The sequence below is a fragment of the Aethalodelphis obliquidens genome, unplaced genomic scaffold (genome assembly GCF_003676395.1).
Source record: "Aethalodelphis obliquidens isolate GAN/ISIS:26980383/991018 unplaced genomic scaffold, ASM367639v1 scaffold9, whole genome shotgun sequence".
NCBI classification, from domain to species: Eukaryota; Metazoa; Chordata; class Mammalia; order Artiodactyla; family Delphinidae; genus Aethalodelphis; species Aethalodelphis obliquidens.
The window spans coordinates 32,442,980-32,466,248 of NW_020837953.1; the positions used below are offsets into that span (position 1 = coordinate 32,442,980).

At 49.4% G+C, this 23,269-nt stretch overlaps 1 protein-coding gene across 1 annotated transcript; it reads right to left on the reverse strand.

Annotated features, from left to right (window-relative positions):
- Nucleotides 1-1,552: 1,552 nt before the first annotated feature.
- Nucleotides 1,553-23,096, reverse strand: CATSPER4 (cation channel sperm associated 4). The gene is made up of 12 exons (XM_027109613.1): nucleotides 22,811-23,096; nucleotides 22,609-22,683; nucleotides 21,987-22,130; nucleotides 18,713-18,814; nucleotides 12,691-12,788; nucleotides 12,401-12,521; nucleotides 12,074-12,207; nucleotides 10,620-10,794; nucleotides 9,648-9,859; nucleotides 8,937-9,102; nucleotides 6,644-8,315; nucleotides 1,553-3,648 (listed from the first exon to the last, which is right to left on the reverse strand). The coding sequence occupies exons 1-11, from the start codon at nucleotides 22,880-22,882 to the stop codon at nucleotides 8,262-8,264; spliced, it is 1,353 nt and encodes a 450-aa protein (XP_026965414.1). The 5' UTR covers nucleotides 22,883-23,096; the 3' UTR covers nucleotides 1,553-3,648; nucleotides 6,644-8,261.
- Nucleotides 23,097-23,269: the final 173 nt, after the last annotated feature.

A 23,269-nucleotide genomic window follows, 5' to 3' on the forward strand; every position in this document is an offset into this window, starting at 1 on the left:
GTTTCGGGTGATGAAGGAGAAGCTAATATCAATATTTAACCCTTCCCTCTTTCTATGTCTGCTCTTTCCACACTTGCTGTTGCATTTGGGATGAAATGCTTATAGTTAGTCATTAAAAAGTAAAATGTTATGGAAATACTAAATATTTCTGGACTTGTTTTATTACTTTGAATTTAAAGATTTTGTTTTCCTTTCCGTTTTTTTAAAAGCTCACTGATTCTATCTTGGAAGGCATGTTTGGTCAGAGGGATGGGCTGCAATATAAGAGCAGGTGCTTTGGGAGTTCCCTGGTGGCCTAGTGGTTAGGATTCCAGGCTTTCACTGCTGTGGCCCGGGTTCAATCCCTGGTGGGGGAAGTTTCCCCCCCCCAAAAAAAAAAGAGCAGATGTTTTGTACCAACCTGAGTTGGTGGAAGGGGAGCAGTATAAGTCAGTCACATAACTTTCTGCTATTGCAATCAATAGTATATTGTGATATGGAATGCCAAATAATAATATCAGTAATAGCTAACACTCAAAAACTGATGCCCGGAAGTTAATGTGATCATATTATCTCCAGCAGAAGAAAATGAGTCATGATTCAAACCCAGACAGTCTATCTTGCAGAGTGCATGTTCTTACTCACAGGGAAGAAAGTTAACACGAAAAGAAAAGGTGTCTCATTCTCAATGTGTGAAAACACAATGATATACTTCCTATATTCTGTGGAGAGACACATGTTGCATTGTACAAGTGGGTACATAACCCTGGTCTCCCCAGGAGAGTTTGTTGAGATGGGGACAAACCTCTAATGAGCCAGAGTTTGACTAAAGCCCCCCTGGGTCAGACTTGTCATCCTGGTCACTTCTACCTTGCCCAGCCTGCTCAACTTCATCTGAACTCCCTCGTTGGCAACAGGGTATATTCCAAGGTACTGCTTAAATGTCCCTAAGAATGAGGTTTCTGGGGACACTCTTGGAAAATGCATGCCATAATCTGTTTTAAAAATCTGACTTTGAAAGGAGTCACAGTGAACAGTGGAATACTAAATATTAAAGGCTCTGAAAAGTCCTGCAGTCAAAAAACAGTTTTGTTTAATCCAGTATTTCCAAAATATACTTGACAATACAACCCTTTTGTTTTAGTGTAATGTCTATTGAAATCCCATAGCATTGGTGTCCCACAAAATACATTTTGGAAAATACTGGCCCATAAGTTAAGCACCGCCTAGTTTTAAATGTAATAGGAGCTTCATCCTAAGGCTGGATTATCCAACAGACCAAAGCAGGAATGCCAAGGAAATATTTTTTGAAGAAATTTGATATTTTAAAAAGCAGGGTAGGACTTCCCTAGTGGTGCAGTGGTTAAGAATCCGCCTGCCAATGCAGGGGAGACAGGTTCGATCCCTGGTCCAGGAAGATCCCACATGCCACAGAGCAACTAAGCCCATGCGCCGCAACTACTGAGCCTGTGCTCTAGAGCCCACCAGCCACAAGTAGTGAAGCCTGTGCTCCGCAACAAGAGAAGCTACTGCATTGAGAAGCCTGCACGCAGCAACGAAGAGTAGCCCCCGCTTGCTGCAACTAGAGAAAACCCATGCAGCAACAAAGACCCAACACAGCCAAAAGAAGAAAAAAAAAACAAACAGGCTAGTCATTTTAGGAAAATCAGAATTTTGCTAACTTGAAATTTTTGGGGGGTTAGATTTATTTCAACTGTAGGAGGCATATGTGTGGGGGACACCATCATCTTTTTTGGTTCCCAGGACCCAGCTTCTGCCCTGCCAGAGGGTGAGCCTGGGAGTTAGTTGTACTGCTACTAACACAGGGAGACCCTGTGAACCCAGCCACACTGGTCTTGCCTCAACAAGATTTTTGCCTCCGTTTCCCTGTCTAGCCCTCCAGGCCTGTGTTGGGGCTACAGCCTTTTTCTTTGGTGGATCATCATCTACTCCCCCCAGGAAGGCTTAATCTCTAGTCAGTAATTAGAATCCTGGGGGCTGGGGGTTGATGAATTGTCCGTTCTACCTCTGCTATATACTGAATATTTGCACACACCCCCACCCCAAATCCATATGTTAAATCCTAATGTCCAATGTGACAGTATTAGGAGGTGGGGCCTTTGGGAGGTGATTAGGTCATGAGGGTGGAGCCCTTAAGAATGGGATTAGTGCCCTTATAAAAGAGACCCCAGAGAGCTCCCTTGGCCCTTCCATCATGTGAGGACACAGCAAGAGGACAGCTCTCTATGAACCAGAACGTGGGCCCTCACCTAATAGCAAACCTACCGGTGCCTGGATCTTGAACTTCCAGCCTCCAGAAATGTGAGAAATGTTTCTGCTGTTCATAAGCCACCCAGTGCATGGTATTTTGTTATAGCAGCCTGAATTGACTAAGACAAATTCATATGCTCAGCTACCTTTCCTCTCACTAGAAATCACCTCTGCCCAGATGGACTCTTTAGATGTCAATGTCTGACCAAACCTCACTGGCCCTCACACACCCTTTGGACATGTGTCCATCTGGGCCTTCAGATGTGAAGAGAGTTGTGAAGAGTTCTTCGCCGTACTGACATGAGTTCCTCAGACTTACCTGATGGGCACAGTAGCTGTTATTGCACATACAAACTCTCCTGTCCGCCAGGTATTCATCTGAAGTACAGACTCCTGCTCCAGGACTACTGTTCTTGGTGTGTTTAGGGGAGGCTTGACTGGCTCCAGTGCTGGCAGCAGATTTTGTCATTCCCGAGGAGCTGGGAATAAGGGTTGTTGAATGAGCAGCTGTTGTCTCAGGTGACTGGGCCATTGCAGTGCCAGCACTGGGGGCTGATTCCACTGGATGGGAAGGTGCTTGTGTGATGGTGTTGTGATGTCTTCTGGACAGCATGCTCATCGTGGGGGCTGTTATTGGGGTTGGGGGTGCAGCGGTAGTTACCCCTGCCTGAGTGCCAGGCATGTCTGTCCCCAGGTGGTCATGGTTAGCGAAGCGGTATAACTGCACTGCTTGTCACAGGTAAAGATTCTTTCACATCAGTGATTTCGTTCAATGTTGCGGGGGATAGCGTTGCAGCTGACTTCTCAGAGACAGTGGTTCTCATGGACCCCGATGATGTGACGTCATTGCCTGGTATGTTTAAGGCCGTTGGAGCTGTGATCGTGGCTGACCTTTGGAGAGTCAGCGACCACTGATGACTCCAATCCATTGGCTCCGGAGCTTGATGCGAATGGGGTTGCAGCTGGAGCACACTGGTTCTGTTTTGAGGGGTTTGCTGAGGTGGCCATGCTGGATGAGGCTGTGCTTCTGGTTGTCCCTCCCTGGTCCTTCAATGTAGAAGTCACCATGGAATTTGGCAGCGTTGTGCCCTCAGAGGTTGTGGTGATAACTGTATTTAATCTCTCCTCTTGAGTCTCATGTGCTGGGGTTGTCTGCTCAGTGGACCCAGCAGAGCTGCTGGCTGGTAGTGAAACTGGCGGAGCAGCTGATGTGTATGCTGCTGGGACTCAGATGGTTCTGTCCTGCCAGTTGTTGGTGAGGTGTTAGGTGGAACTGCAGGGCCATTGTCTCTCCCACTGTTGGATGGAGATGAAATTGTGGAGGAACACTCTATAGTTCCCACAGTTCCAGAGTCTTTAGTGGAAGATGTTGTAGCTGACCCCAGGTTGTCATAATGCCTGTTAAACAAACAAAAAGAAACCTATATACCCATTCCCTCCACCAATCCAGAGTTCTTTTCAGATGTTCTCAATTTATCGAATACCCTTATTGGAAGATTAAAAAAAATGATATCAACACCAACTACATGGGACTTCCCTGGTGATGCAGAGGTTAAGAAACCACTTGCCAATGCAGGGGATACGGGTTTGAGCCCTGGTCTGGGAAGATCCCACATGATGTGGAGCAACTAAGCCTGTGAGCCACAACTACTGAGCCTGCGCTCTAGAGCCTGCGAGCCACAACTACTGAACCCACGTGCCACAACTGCTGAAGCCTGCGCGTCTAGAGCCCGTGCTCCACAAGAGAAGCCACTGCAATGAGAAGCCCGTGCGCCACAATGAAGAGTAGCCCCCATTCACTGCAATTAGAGACAGCCTGCGTACAGCAACAAAGACCCAACGCAGCCAAAAACAAAAACAAAAAACAAAACACCAACTACATTATTACTGGCGCGCATTCATTTATGTGCCAGCTCTGTGCTAATAGATCTCAGCTGATGCATGCCAGGGAGAGCGAATTTAACTAATTCAGGCAACTATGTCTCATTCCACTCAAGAATTATTACAGAGACAGAGTCAGAAAAAGATGGAAATCTATTATCACACTTGATCTTTGATTTCTCGATGGCTTTTTTGATGTGTTTCCTACTGCATTGAATATGATTCTAATATTTAAAGATACACAATTTTTTTTTTACAACGTGACCCCTAATCAAAAGCCAAGTGCTTCATTTAGTGCAATAGCAGTCAAAGATAATTTTGACAACCTTTGGTTTTTCACCTTGTCTGAGTAAGGAGCTGTTCCAATGTGCAAGTGTTGGTGCACTGAATCCTCACATCCACCCTGAAGTAAGGAAAATTATTTCTATTTATCAGATGAAGAAACTGAGGCTCAGAGAGGTGAAGGCATCTGTTCAAGGTCACACAGCCAGGAAGTGGTGGCACTGGATTTGAAATCAGATCCATCAGATCCCAGAGCCCAATGTCTTCCCTACCACGCTGCACTGCCTCACAAAGACATTGCTTCATTCTCATGTCCAAGCCAGCCACTCTCTCTAGAGAAAAAGGCCCAAATCAGCTACACTGAGCTGGATCCCTTGAAAACCTTCCTCTTCCCCTGGGCAATGGGCAGAAATAGGCACATCACCTGATGCCCTGTCATTGCAACCTTGGTCTTTGTCAAAGGACTAATTCAGAAAACTGGAGGTGATGGGCTTGTCCTTCCTACAACCTAGCTCCAAAGAGGCACTGATCCTTCTCCCCGACCCCGCCCCCATCTGGCATCTGCTCCTTCCACCTCCCACTTTCTTCTAGCCCTGAATAGAGCTAAGGGGTCACAATAGAGCAGGAGTGCTGGCCAGGATGCACGGAAAGAGTGGGGGATCTAGGCTCTAGACCTGGCTCTGTTACTGACTTGCTGTGTAGTCTTGGGGAAGACCCCCCCCCCCACTCTCAGTGCTTCTACATCCCCCTCAGCACAGTGAGGGACTTGGGCTTAATATCGCAAGAGTCCTCTAAACTCTAGTGATCCGTGGGTCTGTTTGCAACAAAATTCCAGGCTGAAATGAACAGATGTCTTGCTACAGGAGTCTCGAGTTTTTATGTGCGGGAAGAGATGTTTCCACTGGATCTGATTTTATGTTTTTTCCATGTGGTTAACCAGTTGTCCCTGCCCCCTTATGGAAAAATCCATCCTTTTCCCACTGATCAATTTGTGATGCTACCTGTTATTACGCATCCAGACTGATTTCCCTGCTCTTTTATTCCATTGGTTTGCTTGTCTATTGTTGCAACACCACCACATGATCTTACTTTAATGTAAGTCTTAGTATCTGGTAGAGTGAGTCTCCCATCTTGCTCTTCAAAGTTATCTTGGCTGTTGCTGGCCTTTTGTTCTCCCTTATGTGTATTAGAATCCGCGTATCAACTTCTACAAAAAACCCTGTTAGGATTTTGATTGGAAGTGTGTCACAATTAAAGATTTGGTAAGAACTGACATTTATGTGATATTGAAGTTTCCTGCCGACAGCAGCTCCTTTGAGAAGCAATGGAATGTGGCCTGAACTCTAAAGTCAGACCTGGGACAGACTCCCAGCTCTGATGAGGGGACAAATCACTTTATGTCTCTGAGTCTCGGTTTCCTTAACTGTAAGACCGCAGTGAAAACAATACCTACCTCACTGGTGGTCATGAGGATTAAATGAGATAATGCATGTAAAGCACTTAGCACAGTACTTAGCATACAGTAGGTGCTCAATAAGTAGAAACTGCTATTGATAATAATTATCCCCTTCTGTGCCTCTCACCAAAACTGCTATCTGCTTCCTGGGTGTTTTGCCAAGGATACTCCTGGCCTTGGAAAAAGTCATGACTCATGGGATTGCTAAGACATGCAATTTCCTGCCACCTCCCAACATGTTCCCCTATATTGTCCTAGGAGCTCAGGATCCAGGGCTGCACTCCTCCATCGGACTCAGTGAGGCATTGGGGGTGGCGGCTGACCTTTGGTGGAGTAGGGCAGGGGAGGGCAGCAGGGGTCCAAGCCCCTGGGCCCTCAGTTCTGGGCCAGATTGAGAGGGAACTAGCCTACTGAAACCCCAAGCTATTGGCCCAGCCCAGATGGAAAGGACAGACAGAAAAGGGGAGACAGCTGAGATGACAGACAGAATGGAGGGAATAGACAGACAAATACAGCATCCTGGATGAGGATGGATGGGCAAAGCCAGAAGCTCTTTGGAGGTCATCCCATCATGTTCCTTCCCCCGAGCTCATTGGTGCCCCAAGCCTTTCAGACAATTTAGAGGTGGGTTGGGGAATGGCTGTGCTCACATGAGATCTTCCTGGGGATACTACTTGATCTTCCACCACCTTCTTCCCCTCCCTGGTGAGCCAGAAGAAGGCTGTGAGAGCCCCCAGAGAAGGATGGATGGAAAGGGTGTATGTGGCTACTCACCAGGCAGATTGAGGGCTCCATTCCCCATAAATAGCAGCAGAAGCAGCAAAAGCCACTGGCTGCCCATCGTTCTGCTGGTTGATGGTCCTGGAGTCTTGGCCCAAACAGGGGAACAGATAGCACTCCAAGACAGTGAAGCACTGCTGGGGTGCCACCTCTCACCTGCCTGCTGAGTGCACCACCCCTGCCCCAGTTGTCCAGACTTCTTCCCAGCAGGCCCCAGGGGGCTTTTCAGGGCTGGAAGCAATGCCAGTGGGAGGGGATGAAGGGTGGAGTTTCCCGTCACCTGCAATCAGTGGGCCTCTGGGGATTCCCATTCCAACTGGTGAATATCCCCAAGGCCCCTAGTTGTCAGTCTTTGCTGAACAGCTGGGCAGAACTCTCACGCAACATCTCTTCCAGCCTTCCCTTCGCACAACATCAGGGAACCTGAGTCTCAACCGTACAGCTGATCTCATCAGTCTCCCAGTTCTGGGGCTGAGTGCTGGCCGTTTGATTTTAGAGCTAGTGCTCAATCTTATCCTCTCCCGATTGCACAGATGGGGAAAATGAGGCCCAGTGATTTGCCCAAGGATGAGAATCCACCGAGGCAGCTCTTCATAGTGCCCACGACTGCCACAGCTTTCTCAGACTCTGCATTGCCTAGCTCAGGACATGCTGTGGCTCTCGATGGTCTTTGTATGAAGCTCCCAAAGAGGTCTCACAGGTCCCAAGTTCTCCACCGGACTTCATCCACCTGACCCTCAAATTCCTCCTGATGCCTTCCAGGAAGCTTCAGTGCTCTTCTTCCCCAGAGAGCCTGCCAGGACCCACACTTCGCCCAGCCATTCTCCATTGATCCAGGATAGAGCTTCCTGTACCTGCATGACTTGGTCGATGGTGACCCCATCAGACTAGAACTCCCCAGAATGAGGACCAGTCTCCTACACCTTCAGACACAGAGAGAGGGTAGGGCGTCTCCTTCATAAGAGAGGCACTCCCAACTGTGAGGAACTGTGAGGACCAGATTTTCACCCCCAGAATTTAGGACCCTGAGGGCAGGGATTACATCTCTACCGTTAAGTCAAAAATTTTCAGGGTGTGGATTTTCTCTCCCATTAGACTGGAAGCTCTGGAGGACAGCCAGTGACTCTCCCATTGGACAAACAGGCTCTTGAGGGGCAAGGCTGCCTCAAGGGTTTGGAGATCCACCAGTCAGACACATTGGTCCCAACACAAAAGTTTATTGCTGATACAGATACCTGGCCCCACTGGCCTCACCTTTCTTCTCTTGGTGCTTGGGCCCACTTAGACTCCATCTAGTTCTGGTCTAGCAGGATACCAGGGATGCCCATCCTTAGGGCAAATCCTGGCTGCCTTGGCCAGCACCCCCTTCTGTGCTCATCCTGTGGTAGGGCTCCCACTCTCATCCAGCATCCTTCTCCATCCCGGCTCCTCTGGACCTGGGGCTCCCAGGCACAAGCCCTAGCGATGCTGCCCCCTTCCATCCCCAGGCATCTGCCCGGGGGGTAAGGGAGAGGATGGGTTCAGGCCAGGATGTGCCAAGTCATGCTAGTGACGCAGAAGATGCAGTGGCTGGGTGTGTGTGCTCATGCCCGTTGGCTACCGTCCTGCCCTCTCAGCGGCTCAACTTGTGTTTGTTAAGGAGTACATTTGTGTTGGATTCCTGAACCTGCAAACCAAGAGGTCTTCTTGTCAATGCCCCCACCCTGACATGGCAGATGCCCCCTTACTCCCCTCCTTCAGCTCAACAGCTGTTCATCCAGGCCTGGCAGGAAGTCCTTCACGTCTAACTCTAGCCTGCCGAGTCTGCTCTCCGACTGTGGGAGCTCAGGCCGTGGACATTCACAAGGTTCCCAGTCTGATGGTGTGGGAAGCAGAAAGAAACTAAATAATGTGGGAGTGTGACTTTTTCTCCATAGAATCTTCCTCCCTCAGGAGGCTGCTCCTCTTATGCACCCTAGACAGGACCTGGGGGTCCTATGCCCCCAGTGGGCCTGAGTATCTGCCACTAAGCAGGAACTGAACCGCTCAAGTCTCACTAAGAAAGGGTAGGTTTGACGGTGCTGAAGACCAAGATGGCTCAGTGGTTGGAGCCCTATGGGAGGGGCGGGGCCTCCCGAAGAAGGAAAAGTTGGAACCTAACCAGATTGGCGGTGACTGCTGGGGTGCTTGGGAGTCTAGGGGGCGGACCAGATCTTGGAATAGACAGAGGCCTTGACTAATGGGGTTGAGGCTGAGCTGGGTGGCGTGGCGAGCTGAGTACCCATTGGGTAGGGGAAGGAAGCTGCACCTTTTCCCTGTTGACGAGCGCAGTGATCAAGTCTTGCTGGCAAGTCATCTCACGGGTGGCTATGGAGGACCCGCTTGCCCTCGACGGGCTCCACGACAAGTGCCTGTGCATCAGCTCCTCCTCCTGTTCCTGGTTGAAGCGGATGGAGCGTACTTCGTCCACTATCCTGAGGGTGGAGAGGTGAGTGCGTTCCGAGGGTGAGGGCTGGAAGGCTGCCCTCCCATCTTTTCCCTGGTGTCCAGCCCCCTTCGCCCTCTCCCTTTACTCTGAGAGAGACCCAGGCCGAGGCTTAAGGCTCTTGTGAGATGCGAGGAACCGGGAGGTCTGGATTCCAGTTCCCTCACCGACAGGCTGGGGAAACCTGGACAATTCACTTAACCTCTCTGGGCCCCAGGGTCCGCATGATAAAATGGTGAGGGCGTGGGCTTCCCTGGTGGCGCAGTGGTTGAGAGTCCGCCTGCCGATGCAGGGGACGCGGGTTCGTGCCCCGGTCCGGGAAGATCCCACATGCCACGGAGCGGCTAGGCCCGTGAGCCATGGCCGCTGAACCTGCGCGTCCGGAGCCTGTGCTCCGCAACGGGAGGCCGCAACAGTGAGAGGCCCGCGTACCGCAAAGGAAAAAAAATGGTGAGGGCGTGAGGCCAGAAGAATCTGAGGCTCCACTCAGCCCTGACTCACGAGACTCGAGGGTACCCCCAGTACCCGCCCTACGTGTTGAGCTCATCTCGGATCTCCTTGTACTGCATCAGGTTCTCCTGTATTGCCTCGAGCACCAAGCAGAAGTTGTCGAATGTGTTTTCTGAGAGGTTCGTCGGGAGGCCCCCCATAAACGGCTCCTGGGGGACGCCAGATGTCTCCAAACGGGCGACCACACAGTGCACCAGCGGCAGCTCGTTATTCCCATTTCCCTCCTCGCGGCCTGTCTGGGGAGGGGGAAATGGAGAGGGAAGGACAGCTCAGCCGGCACCCCCTCCCCTTGCCCCTTCCTGCTTGGCTTCAGGGAGGATGAGTCTCAGGTCACCAGGGTTCTAACGCCCCTTGTTTCAGCTCTAACCAATCTTAGGCTCTCTCCTTTGCTGTGGGAGCTTAACTTGAAATGCGCGAGCCCATCCCTCACCTTTTTGGAAATTCTCACCCCTTTTCAAAACCTAGTGCTTCCCCCACCATTTCACTCCTGATAAATCCTACCCAGCAAACTTCTGAAACCCTATCTACTCTCAAGTCACAGCCCACAGCCCTCAACACTTTAGGCAATACTCCACCCTACACTCTCCAGCCTTTCGGAAGCTCTACCCCTGAATGAATAACACTATAGCTAATATTTATTGAGTTCTTAGTATGTGCCAAGTACTGTTCGTTTACCCATGAAATTATCATAATAGCCCTATGAAGTACTATAATTATTTTCATTTTACAGGAGAAGAAATTGAGGCTTAGATTGGTTAAACGCCCTAAGGTCACTCAGCTGCTTAGATTTTAGTTGCCATAGAACAAGACACCTAGGAACTCCACACTCCTCAGAAGCCCCCGTTGGTGAGTTGGCCGTGGGCAATGCTGCCTCCGCATCTCAGGCTTGGCTTTCTTCAGGCCCTCGAGTGTGCGTGCGCGCACAAACACACACGCTCAATTCAGCACTCATATACACTCTGCCTCACCCCCCTCTGCCCTCCCCATCTCACTCACCTCACTGAAGACTATTTGATGCTGTTGCCCCTGTTCGCCTGCCTTTATCATTTGCTCCAGATTGGTGGTGACCACGACGACCAACAGGTTGATGCCAATGAAGGCACTGATGGTGATGAAGATGGCAAAGTAGATGGCGCCCCCAATCTCCACTGCGTACTCCCTTGTCTCCATCCTGGAGATGGCAGTCAGGGGCCCTATCACCTCCCTGGCCCTTTGAGCCTCAGTTTCCTCATCTATGAGATGGGGAAATTATCTCAAGGCCCGCTGGGACTTCTGCTGCCTCACTGCTGTTGTGGAGCTCTAATGCCTTACTCCTAATTGTTCCCGCAGCTGCTCTTTACTGAGCGCCAGCTGTACTGCCAGACAGTGGGCGGTCCTCAGGCCAGCCCTGCAAGGTGGGGATTTGTACGTCAGCATTACCGAGTTTAATCTATTGGTTATATTCTTTAGTCGTGTCGTTCTTATTATAAAAAGTAATTCAAGCTCATTGTAAAAAGATCAGAAGGAAAATATACAGGAAAAAAATCCCACCTACTGTTAATACCTATTATAAATCTCCCATAAAATATTTTCCCAAATAATAGTTTTCTCTCTCCTGCTATGCGTGTGTGTGCATGTGCATGCACACAGTGCCAGTCTCTACTAATTCTCACAGCAATCCATGACATGGTTAATAATGTATTTTAATCCCCAGTTGACAGATGAGGAAACGGAGGCTCAGACGGCTGCATGGCTAGTGCAGTGGAGCAGACTCAGAACCCCAGGCCACCTTTATTGCACACTCCATGATTTTTCTACTGCCTACATCATAATGGGTAATGAGTGCAGAAGCCCCTTTACCAGCTGGGCTTCTACTCTCACACGAAGGAGATAAAAAGAAAATCAGTCAGGGGGACCCACTCCCTGGAGGGGACTGGAAACAAATAGAGTTTAGGCTTAATGGGAAAGAGGTAAAGAACAGAACCCAGGCAGCCATCTGTGGCCAATAATGACCCTGGGCAGTGGGTCTCAGAATGAATAAATGAGACCCTAAGTTCTCAGGAGTGCAGGCAGTTTGGTGAGCTCCAGTGTGGGCTGGGAGGCTGCCTTGGAGCGCTAGATGCAACCACAGACCTGCTCCCTTGCCCAAGGCCTAGCTGCCCAGCTGCTGAGCATAATGGGAGAAATCTCCCTGAATAGCCTGCAGTGGGACCTTGAATGGGTGGAGTTTCATTGGAAATGACTCTTCAAGTAGACTACAAACCCAGAGCCCTCAGCTCCAGGGAGCCTGCTTTTCTCCAGTTTAAAGCCCCAGGCATCCCCCTCCTGCTGTGCCATCCTCATCCCAAGCCCTGGAGCAGCACCTCTCCCTCCCCAGTCAGTTTTTTGCCCCTGGGAGCCCAGCCCCTCCCTGGCTAGCTTGCCTGGACTGGGCCCCACCCCCCTCCCCTGGAAGCCCCATGGGCACTCACTGAAAGTTACTGTAGATGTCCACCCAGCCATCCTGGGTGATGCAGATGAAGAGGGTATACAGGGCAACCTGCATGTTCTGGAAATGCATGGGCACGAATGCACCAAAGAGAGTGACCCCGAATACTGAGAACACCTGCCAGAGAGACCAGAGACCCGCCCGGACTTCACCAGAGGGCCTTAGGGACAGGCCATGCAAATGAGCTGCCAGGGGAGTCACAGGGCTTCAGGCCCATAGCCTCTCCTCTTCTCCAGACACCCTGTATCCCCAGGGACCTAGGGGCCTGTTCAGGGAAGGGGAGTAGCCGGGGGCAGGGGAGGGCACTGACCAGCATGAAGAAGAGGATGAGCGCCATGATGTAGGCCATGTCGGGCACTGACTGCAGGATGACACGGATGATCCGGGCCAGGGGCTCCACTGCCATGCACACGTGCACCAGACGAAGTGCCCTGTGGCAGAGCCTCTCAGGGGTGCCCCTCGGCCCTTCCCAGACCCCTCCTCCTCACCATCCCCCCACCTGCCCAGAAAGGCAGAGCTGATCCCCACCTGGTAAAAACCCCTTCCTCTCTTTCCCAGGGTCCAGACAGGTCCCTCCTTTTCTCAGAGTTCCCAGCTTACCTGAGGGTGTAGGTGATAGAGATGGCACTGAGTTCATTAACGAAGAACCCCAGGAGCAAGATAAAGATGATAAGGAAGTTGAGGATGTTCCAGCCGTCCTGGGGGGTGGGCCAGCCCCAGCAGGGTCTGTCAGGCCCAGCCCATGGGTTCATCCTGGGTCTGCCCTCCGTACACCCCAAGGATGGGGGACTCAGTGGTCCTCTCGAAGCAGGGCCAGTCATCTGCCATCCACTGCTGTTACTCATCCTGCTGTCGCCCCAAACACGCCACAAAACATGCACGCGCTCGCTGTCTCATACATGTGTCAATAGCCAAGTGCAGTGTCTGAAGCACACAGTGGAGTCTCTCATATATACACAGCCAGTTCCTAAGCTGAGCGCCCACCTTGGCTACTGCGCTGCTGACAATGGCCTTGCCCTGCAGTTAGGTGACCTGAGAGTGTTTGGATGCTCCAGCTTTGTGTGACACACACTACAATTAACAATAAAATGAAAATAAATACTGATTAAAACATTAAGGAACAGTGCTTCAATAGCCAGGTCAGAGGTGAACTAACTCTCACTGCAGAAGAAAGGCACATTTTACAAGCCCTTTGTCCAATATGGCACAAACTCTTTTAGAATGGGGATGGAGGAAGGAAGCTCATGTGTATGACAAATTTGAGCACAACCACTACAGAGGAGAATTTGCTCTAATAAACAATCCGCATTTACCTTTGACCAGTGATCCCACTTCTCGAAATCCGACCCACACAAACTCTAGTACAAGTACAAAATGGCATTTGTAGAAGGCTGAAAATAACCAAAGTGTTCAGCAATTGGGACACTGGTTGAATAAACTACTGCACATTCAGTGGAGTATAGGATAATAAGAAAGGTCTCCATGTACTGATACAGAAAGATCCATTAAGTGACAAAAAAGGAAAGTGCAGAACAGTGTTTACAGTATGCTACTGTTAGGAAAGGGAAGACTAAAAATATGTACATATTTGCTTATGATTGCAAAATAAACACTAGGAGGATAAACAAGAGATTATAAATAACGAAGATTATCTGAAGAGGGTGGGGGTGAGGGAAAGGGAAGAAAGGTCAGGAGTGGGAACAAGAATTCTGTGTGTGCCTTTCAGTACAGTCTTTTTTTTTCTTTAATTGTAGTATAGTCGCTTTCCAGTATTGTGTTGGTTTCTGCTGTACAGCAAAGTGAATCAGCCACACGTACACATATATCCCCTCTTCTTTGGATTTCCTTCCCGTTTAGGTCACCACAGAGCACCGAGTAGAGTTCCCTGTGCCATACAGTCTGTTCTCATTAGTTATCTGTTTTATACATAGTAGTGTATATATGTCAATCCCAATCTCCCAATCCATCCCACCCCCGCTTCCCCCCTTGGTATCCATTCGTTTGTTCTCTACGTCCATGACTCTATTTCTGCTTTGCAAATAAGTTCATTTATACCATTTTTCTAGATTCCACATATATGTGTTAATATATGATATTTGTTTTTTTCTTTCTGACTTACTTCATTCTATATGACAGTCTCTCAATACAGTTTTGACCAATATGTAGCTGCATTAAGAGAACTTTTTTTTGTTTTTAATTTTATTTATTTATTTATTTATGGCTGTGTTGGGTCTTTGTTTCTGTGTGAGGGCTTTCTCTAGTTGTGGCAAGCCAGGGCCACTCTTCATCGCGGTGCGCGGGCCTCTCACTATCACGGGCTCTCTTGTTGCGGAGCACAAGCTCCAGACGCGCAGGCTCAGTAGTTGTGGCTCACGGGCCTAGTTGCTCCGCGGCATGTGGGATCTTCCCAGACCAGGGCTCGAACCCATGTCCCCTGCATTGGCAGGCAGACTCTCAACCACTGCGCCACCAGGGAAGCCCTATGTAGCTGCATTAAATATTCAAAAAGAAAATGATTTTTAATGGAGAAAAAGTTCTTAAATTTATTAGGCAGTCCAATAAACACAAGCCCTCCTTGTGTTTCACATTCAAAGTGTCGGTGCCTAAACATACACAAGGAGACACAAGTCTGCCTGTCTACAGATCCATCCCTCTATCCATTCAGTATTAAGCTCCTACTATATGCCACACCTCAAATCAGATCCTGAAGATACAGGATTTCGCCCTGCTTGGCTCACAGACTATTTTGAGGGAGGTGGATAGACAGTAATTTTTTTTTTTTTTTGCGGTACGCGGGCCTCTCACTGTTGTGGCCCCTCCCATTGCGGAGCACAGGCTCTGGACACGCAGGCCCAGCGGCCATGGCTCACGGGCCCAGCCGCTCCGCGGCATGTGGGATCTTCCCGGACTGGGGCACGAACCCCTGTCCCCTGCATCGGCAGGTGGACTCTCAACCACTGCGCCACCAGGGAAGCCCCAGACAGTAAGTTTTAACTCCAGGTGAGAGGTGAGTACAAAGCATTAGGGAGACAGAGCAACAACTAACCTAGCCTGGGAGAGACAGGAAGACTTCCTGGAAGAGAAAACATCTGCAAGAGTCTTAAGCTGTAAGTAGGAGGAAAGCAAGTGAGTAAGTGGCAAAGAGATTTTATAGACTAGGGGTCAGCATGGGCATGAGGTGAGAAACAGCAGTGTGTATGTGTGTGTGTGTGTGTGCATGCACTTGAAAGTGTGTGTTGGGGAATGCCACTACAAGCAGCTTGATGTAGCTGGAATACCCAAGGGTAAAGCCAGGAGTGATGAGGCTGCAAAAGCAAGCAAGAGCCACATCATGGAAGGCCTTAAGCACAGTGAGGCATTTAGCCCTGATCCTAGAAACAATAGGGAGCCACTGGAGTAGTTTAAGGTACTTTGTCTTGGGCCTTCAGAAAATTACTTTGATGGCAGGTGGGGTACACAGGAAGCCATAGCAACATCCTGGTGAGAGAAGACAAGGTAAGAGCTAGAACAGGGATAGCAGAGATGCAGAGGCAGCAAGAAATCTGAGAAATATTTAGGTGGTGAAATAGTAATTAATAGGCTATGGAGGTAAGGAGAGGGAGGAGCCACACAAGGGCCACGGAAAAGGGGGCACTAGGGGCAAAACTCTGGGGAGCCCCACGTGCCTGGGTAATATTTGAGATATTAACTTGCAGACTTTCCTCCCTCCCCTGCATTCTCCCTTTCCATCTACCCATTCAACAGGGAGCAGTCCTTGTACACTGGGACCAGGGGAGGGGTTGGGGGTGGGGAAGGAGACAGCAGAGGGCCTCTAACAAGCCCTGGCTTTTGGCCCTGGGAGGCTAGCCTCAGATGAATGTTAGGGTTTGGGACATTAGTTCTCAGCCATTAGTTCTGGAGGGTGGTTTTGCCTTCCAGAGGACATCTGGCAATGTCTGGGGACATCCTTGATTGTCACAGGTAGGAGGGTGCTAATGGCATCTAATGGGTAGAGGCCAGGAATGCTGCTAAACAATGCACAGAACAGTCCCCCGACAACAAAGAATTATCCAGGCCAACATGTCAACTGTGCCGAGGCTGAGAAATCTTGCCCTTGAGAGGACAAGCAGAGTGGCTTGGAAGAACAGAAGATTCTCAAGCTTGCTCCAGTTCTCTTGTGTTAATGAAACAGAGCTTAGCTTTGAAAGTGCAGGCCCCTTGAAAGTGCAGGCCTTCCTAACTGCTGCTAAAAGTGAGACAGGCTGGGACCTGGGACCCTTGGCTGCAGTGCCTGCACCTGATACAAGACTCCTGGAGCAACAAAATACAAAGAAACTATAAGGGACTAAAAATAACTGCACGCATGAGCAGCAGCTGGGGCAAATTATGGACAAAAAGATACAAAAGGTCCAAATGCCACTTCTGAAGAGCAGGGAGCAAAGGTAGGGGGTTGGGATCAAAAGCAGGGTACTGTGCATGCCCCTTGCACACATCACCAAAGGGGTGGGCAAACCACCCAAGCCACAAGCTCATCCCCCCTCTGAAGAGAGTGGACAAGGGAACTTGTTACTTGTTCTCTCTCCCCGCTGCTGCAGCAGGGGCCCCAATAAAGCCTTGCCTGAATTTCTTGTCTGGCCTCTGATCAGTTTCTATTAATTAAGGAGGCCAAGAACCCTGGCCGGTAGCAAAAGAAATCTCACGTCTACAGGAAGGAAGAAATGTTCTCTCTCATGCAACAGATGTCTGCCTGTAACCTAGAGCTAGTTCTGAAAAAGTGGTGCATTGAAATGTTCACAAAAAGCATGGTACCTATTCTCTCCAGTGTGGAGACATGTAAATATGCACCATCCTATTCTATTTTCTGTTAATAAACATCCTCCCAAGTGTTGTTTTCACAAAGCATTCTTTAAGACATCTGGGGCTTCCCTGGTGGCACAGTGGTTAAGAATCTGCCTGCCGATGCAGGGGACACGGGTTCGAGCCCTGGTCCGGGAAGATCCCACATGCTGCGGAGCAACGAAGCCTATTCACCACAACTACTGAGCCTGTGCTCTAGAACCCGTGCTGTGCAACAAGAGGAGCCACCGCAATGAGAAGCCTGTGCATCGCAACGAAGAGTAGTCCCTGCTCGCCGCAACTAGAGAAAGCCCGTGTGCAGCAATGAAGACCCAACACAGCCAATAAATAAATAAATGTATTAAAAAAAAATATCTGGACTTCAGAAATATTGTTCTAGGTTCTACATTCTGTGTTCTATGAAGTGACACCTCTAACCCCTGGAAAGCTTGTAATTCTAATTGGTTTTCCTGGTAAAGGTATTTAAATGATTCCTTTTTATGAAAGGTATAAAAATCTGATAGGTGTTTCTTTTTAAAGCCTCTTCTTGCACATGCCCAAAGGCAAGATAAATCCCTTGACTCCAGAAATCCCTTAACTCTATAAGTCCTATTGAAACAAAGAATTTGAGTCTTTGTCTCATTTTATGTAATGTTAAGATCTGTTCCCACCCAGACAGCTTTTTGATACCCTCCAGAAGAGGGGTAGGCAAACTATAGCCCAAGGGCCAAATTGACCAGCAGCCCCTCTTTTTAAAGACCCTTAGGTTTAGAATGGTTTATATATATATATATTTTTTTGGTTTTATGTTTTGTGACATGTGAAAATTACATAAAGTTCAAATTTTAGTATTCACAAATAAAACTGATTTGGAACCTAGCCATGCTCATTTGTCTATGTACTGTCTATGGCTGCTTTTGTGCTCTCACAGCAGAAGTGAGTGTTTGCAACAGAGACTGTATGGTCCACAAAGCTTAAAATATTTATCTGGCCCTTGTGAAAATTAATAAAAGGAAACCTCACTACAATGGAATTGGGAGGCCAAAAGGGGGAGCTCTCAGGCAGTATCACTAGATGTCAATTACAGGAAGAATTGTCAATTACAGACTTGAACAGAAAAATCCCAAAGGGGAAAGAATCATCAATTACAGGCCCCAACAGGAAAAGATGTACATTGCATCTCCTGCAAGAAATCAACTATTCCAGCAACTCAGCCAATGAGAGACCATCATCACCCTGAACTCTCACTTTTCACCAGTAGATTTTGGTTCAAAACAACCCTTCCCAACTTCCTCCTTTTTCTCTATAAAATAACGTTCCTCTCAATTGTTTGTTGGACTAGTCTATGGCTTATGCTGTCTTTTGCTAGTCCTGATTTGCGATTCCTCTGCTATTCCCAGATAAACCCTTTTTTGCTGGTAAAATAACTGTTTTATTCTTAAGGTCAACACCCTTTACAGAAAATCTTTACTGACCCCTGTTCTTGAACCCTGTAAATTAAGGTGGATACTCTCAACTGTATTTCTCTGATAAGGAAATCAAGGTTTGCCCAGGATTGCAGAACTAGGGAAGGCTGGGTCAGGAACTGGAACCCCGGGAGGCTGCACTTCTAGTACAAATTACTTTCTGCCACATCACAGACATCTCAGAAGTAGTTAGTTTCTCCTTCTGCATGAGCACACATGCACACACATGCACACACACCCCTCCCCCTGTGCACCTTGCAGGGCCAGGTGGATGGGGATGGGGTGGGGTGCTGTCCCTAAGGAGGAATAGATGTGATGGCAGGGAGGGCCCAGGATCTCACCTTCCAGAAAATCCAGAAGCCATTTAACCAGCCGAGGAGAAGTTCACAGATAAGGATAGTCAGCACAATGTCATCTATGGTAGAGAACAACTCATAGTGTTTCTACATGGAAGATAGAGAAAAGGAAGGGCAGAGAGGTGAGTAGGGGGTGGCAAGACCAGGGAGAGAGCATGTCTTCAGGGGAGGGGAAGCCCAGATTCTTACTGCTCTTCATCAGCATCTTTGTAGCTCCCTTTAGAGCACCCCTTCCATGTACGTGCTAGGCACCGTGCTAAGACCACAAATGTATTATTTCATGTTACCATCACCATCGTCCTATGAAGTAGGTTTAATTTCCATCTTGCACTTGATGGGAACCTCAGAGAGGTGCCCAAGGTCAGACAGTTAATGATAAAGACTGTTGTCTGACTACAAACCCTTGTTCTTAACCTCTAGAGTAGGAAAAGGGAGGTGGAGAAAGGCAGAACAGACTCCAGGATTGGGAGGAAAAGACCTGGCCCTTGAGATGGAGGACACCAAGCCCCATCCTTGCTTCTCTGATTGTCCCAACCACTCCTGCTGCTCCAGCTCCCAAATCCCCCCAGCCAGGCCTGACCAAGCTCCTGGGTATCCCCCTACTCACGGGTCCAAGACATGTTCCTGGGTGGACGGATTGATGGATGGATCCATGACTTTGAGTTCTGTTTAAAACCCAACTCATGTTCACGCAATCTCCTGTTAAGCTGTGACTCTGATATAGTTTGGGACATGAACAGCTCCCAGCCCCCAACTCCACCCTGGCAGTTACCAAAGTCACCTGGACTCCTCCCTTTCCTCACCTCCATGACCCACAGACTCAGTGCTTCAAGCCTCTTGCTCCCCACACCTTGCCACCAACCCCATCCACCAGCCAGTGCGAGGCTGGGCAGAGTTTCTTCTTTTTTTTTTTTTTTGGCCACACCACGCAGCATGCGGGATCTTAGTTCCCTGACCAGGGATCGAACCCAGGCCCCCTGCAGTGGAAGCACGGAGTCCTAACCACTGGACCACCAGGAAATTCTCTGGGCAGAGCTTCTGAAACTCAGATGGGAGCTAAAGTTTATGGGCTTCCAGCCTGTTCCAAATTCCCAAAGGGCATCATGGGCCAGGGACATCTGCCTACAAAAAGGAAGGGCTTTCTTTCCCTTCATCTTTCCCTTCAGCTCTACCCCACTGGCCACTGGTGGCAATAGGCTCTCCTTACTATTTATTCAAAGAGCTTCCTCAACAGTCCCCCTGCCTTCTCCAAGTCATGCACATCTGTGGCTAAATCAGAGTTGCCTTCTCCACCCACAAAGCTTTCATGGCCCCCTATGGCCTGCAGGGTGAGGTTCAAAACCAGTCTGGCATTCACAAGTCTCTAGGATTTGACCTTCATGGGCACATATCCTATATCAGGGATTTTAGCATTTTTGACTGGGACTCAAAGAAATATATTTTACATTTTACACCATAATGCTTTCTCTCCCTCTCCCCTCCTCCCCTCCCTCCCTCTCCCCCACTACAATTTCTACTTCATTCTTTTTCATTTTATTTCATTCTACTTCAAAATGCTGCTCTCTACACTCTGAACTCGTTTCATGAGCCACTGATGGGTTTTGATCTGCCCTGTAGTCTACACATTCTACAAACCTTGGCAATTGGGTTTCTGCCTCCACCACATCCCAGGCAGCTTGTGTCAAGGTCACAAGAGCTAAACAAGGGATGCTTCATAGTCCTTTCCTTGCCTTGTCTCCTAGCCACATCTGACCCTTGCCTGCTCCCTTGGTAATGCGCTCTCCTGGGGTTCCTCCCACTCCTCTGGCCACTCCCCCTCAGCATCCTTTGGCATCTCCTCCTCTATTTTCTGCCCTCTACTTGGAGGCTCTCCTCAGAGCTCTGTCTTGGTCCTCTTCTCACTCAACACTCTCTCCAGGCAACCTCATCCATTCCTTGAGCTTCGGCAACCATCCACCTAGATGCCAGTCACTCTCATGTTGCCATACTTTAAACCCTGGCTTTCCTGGATAAACAACAAGTCCTACTGTATAGCACAGGGAACTATACAATATCCTATGATAAACCACAGTCAATATCCTATGATAAACCACAATGGAAAAGAATATAAAAAAAGAATGTATAGGGCTTCCCTGGTGGCGCAGTGGTTGGGAGTCCGCCTGCCGATGCAGGGGACGTGGGTTCGTGCCCCAGTCCGGGAAGATCCCACATGCCGCGGAGTGGCTGGGTCCGTGAGCCATGGCCGCTGGGCCTGCGCGTCCGAAGCCTGTGCTCCGCAGCGGGAAAGGCCACAGCAGTGAGACGCCCGCGTACCGCAAAAAAAAATGTATATATATACATATATATATATATATATATATATATATATAACTGAATCACTTTGCTGTACAGCAGAAATTAACTCAACATTGTTAATCAACTATACTTCAATTAAAAAAATAAAAGTAAAGTAAAATAAAATAAACTTTGGCTTTCCAATGACATAGGATAAAACCCATCCTCTTTAACGAGACCCTGTGTGATCTGGCTGCTGACCACCCCTCTGAACTCATCAGTCACCACACTGGACATTTTAAAGATATTGATTTTCAATAGCACAATCCACGTATGTGGTAGACTCCTTGTAAGAAATTAAAACATCAAGGGTAAGACCCAAGCCATAGCAGACTTCAAGCTGGACACACAGAACTCACTTCCATGCTGTTTGTTCTGCCCAAGACACTCTTCTCCACCTCTCTCTGCCTGGCCAACTCCTATTCATTCTTTGCTCTCTGCTTAAATGTCCTTTTCTCCAGGAAGCCTTCCCTGACCCCCAGATTAGGGTCAATGCCTCCTCTGAGCTTCCACATACTCTGTGACACCCAGGCATTTGGAATGATATGTCTTGTCTATCTGAGACAGAACTGGGTCTGTTGTGTCCGTACCTGGCACTGAGTGCAGTATCCGGCACAGAGTGATTCTCACTTAGTGGCTATTGATTAAAATGGGATACCCTTCCCCACAAGGCACCCATTTGCCTGCCTCTGCTCACACCATTTTTCTGTTGTCCTTCCTTTGCAAATCCAATGCCTTTCTCAAAGCTGGGTCCCCCCTACCACGAAGTCTTCCTTGATCTTTAAGAAAGTCAGCACTGACAGGCCCTTGAAGAGCATCCAATCCAACCATCATGAACAGATGAGGAGCCTGAGGCCCCGAGAGGGAAGTGACTTGCCCAGGCCCCTGTTAGATCAGTGGGTCAGAGGTCAGGCTGGAGTCCTACCTGGTCAAGAACGGAGTTGGTGCGGAGAGCAATGGTGATGGCATTGACCACCAGCAGCACGGCCAGCAGCAGGTGGAAGGCCGGGTGTCGGAGCAGCTCCTTGACATACATGCGAGTGATGAACTCCTGCATGTCCCAGGCATCCTGGGAGAGGGTGGGGGACCTTCCTTCAGGCAGGTGTCACCGTAGGAGGCCTCTGCCTGGAAGTTTGCTCTCAGTGAATAGGGACCCTTGGGGGCCACTCTTGGGAAAGAAGTTGCCTGAGAAGGGATCATGGAACGGGGGCCTCAATGTAGAGGTCACTACCTAAATGGCCACTAAAAGCGGGTCACTGCTGGGTGGTCTTTGTAGGGGTCATTGTAAGGGAGACTCTTTTGGGGTCTCTGCTGGGGAGTGGCTGTCATTATATAGGGGCTCCTGTAGGGGCACTGCCGGGTGGTTACTAACATACCATGGCAGGGGCGGTCACTGCAGGGATCACAGCTGGGACATTTAGAAGGCAGAAGGGGCAGAGGTATTCTGAGGGCCGGTTGCCCCATAGACACAGCTGCACAAGGGTCACTGTGGGGGTGAGGATTGCTGCAGACCCCCCAACAGGCTGCAGGCCCGGCCTCGGCCTTACCTTACTGCTAGTGATATCTCGGCGGTTGACGAGCACTTGCTCCTCTGGCCGGAGGTAGGGCTCGTGAGCGGCCCTCTGCAAGGGCGAGGAGAGGGCCCATCAGTGCAGCCACTGCCCCTCCGGACTCAGTATGGTCCTCCAGTGCCCCGTCCCGCCCCAGGATGCCCAGCTTGGGCAGTGCAGCCAGGCAGGTACCACCTACCATGCGGTTCAAAGGATTGATATAGGTGGTGTCAGTCCAGTGCTGCCACCAGGTCCTCTGGTTATGCGCCATAGTTGCTCAGTGTCCCTCCCACTCCTCAAAGAAACTTCATTCCAAGCTGTCCTGCCCCCCTTCGGTGATATCATAGAGGCTTCTGTGACCTCCACCTGTCCGCATTCCACCAAGGAATTCTCACACCAAGAGAAGCTCTTCCCACTGACTCCCCTCAGTATGCCACAGAGGAGGCCACGGACACCAAGGGGCTAGGTGGGGTCAGAGGTCAGAGGCTGATAAGAGCAGGTCAGGTCTCCTGTGCAGCCTGGATGGAGACACAGGGGCGGGTCCCTGCTCTGTATCTAGGAGCTGGAGGTGGGACTGGGCTAAGGAGAGAAGAGGAGAAAGGTGTTTCGTTCTGTGGTCCTCCTCCTAGCAGACCTCAGCCTGCAACCCTGCCCACCA

Excerpts from the sequence above, each read along its gene's own strand:
- CATSPER4 (XM_027109613.1), bottom strand. The coding sequence starts at position 22,882 with ATGGCGCATAACCAGAGGACCTGGTGGCAGCACTGGACTGACACCACC. Across the intron at positions 22,684-22,810 it reads TCAATCCTTTGAACCGCATG|AGGGCCGCTCACGAGCCCTA; the intron begins GTAGGTGGTACC and ends TCGCCCTTGCAG. Across the intron at positions 12,208-12,400 it reads TCATCCTCTTCTTCATGCTG|GTGTTCTCAGTATTCGGGGT; the intron begins GTCAGTGCCCTC and ends TCTCTCTGGCAG.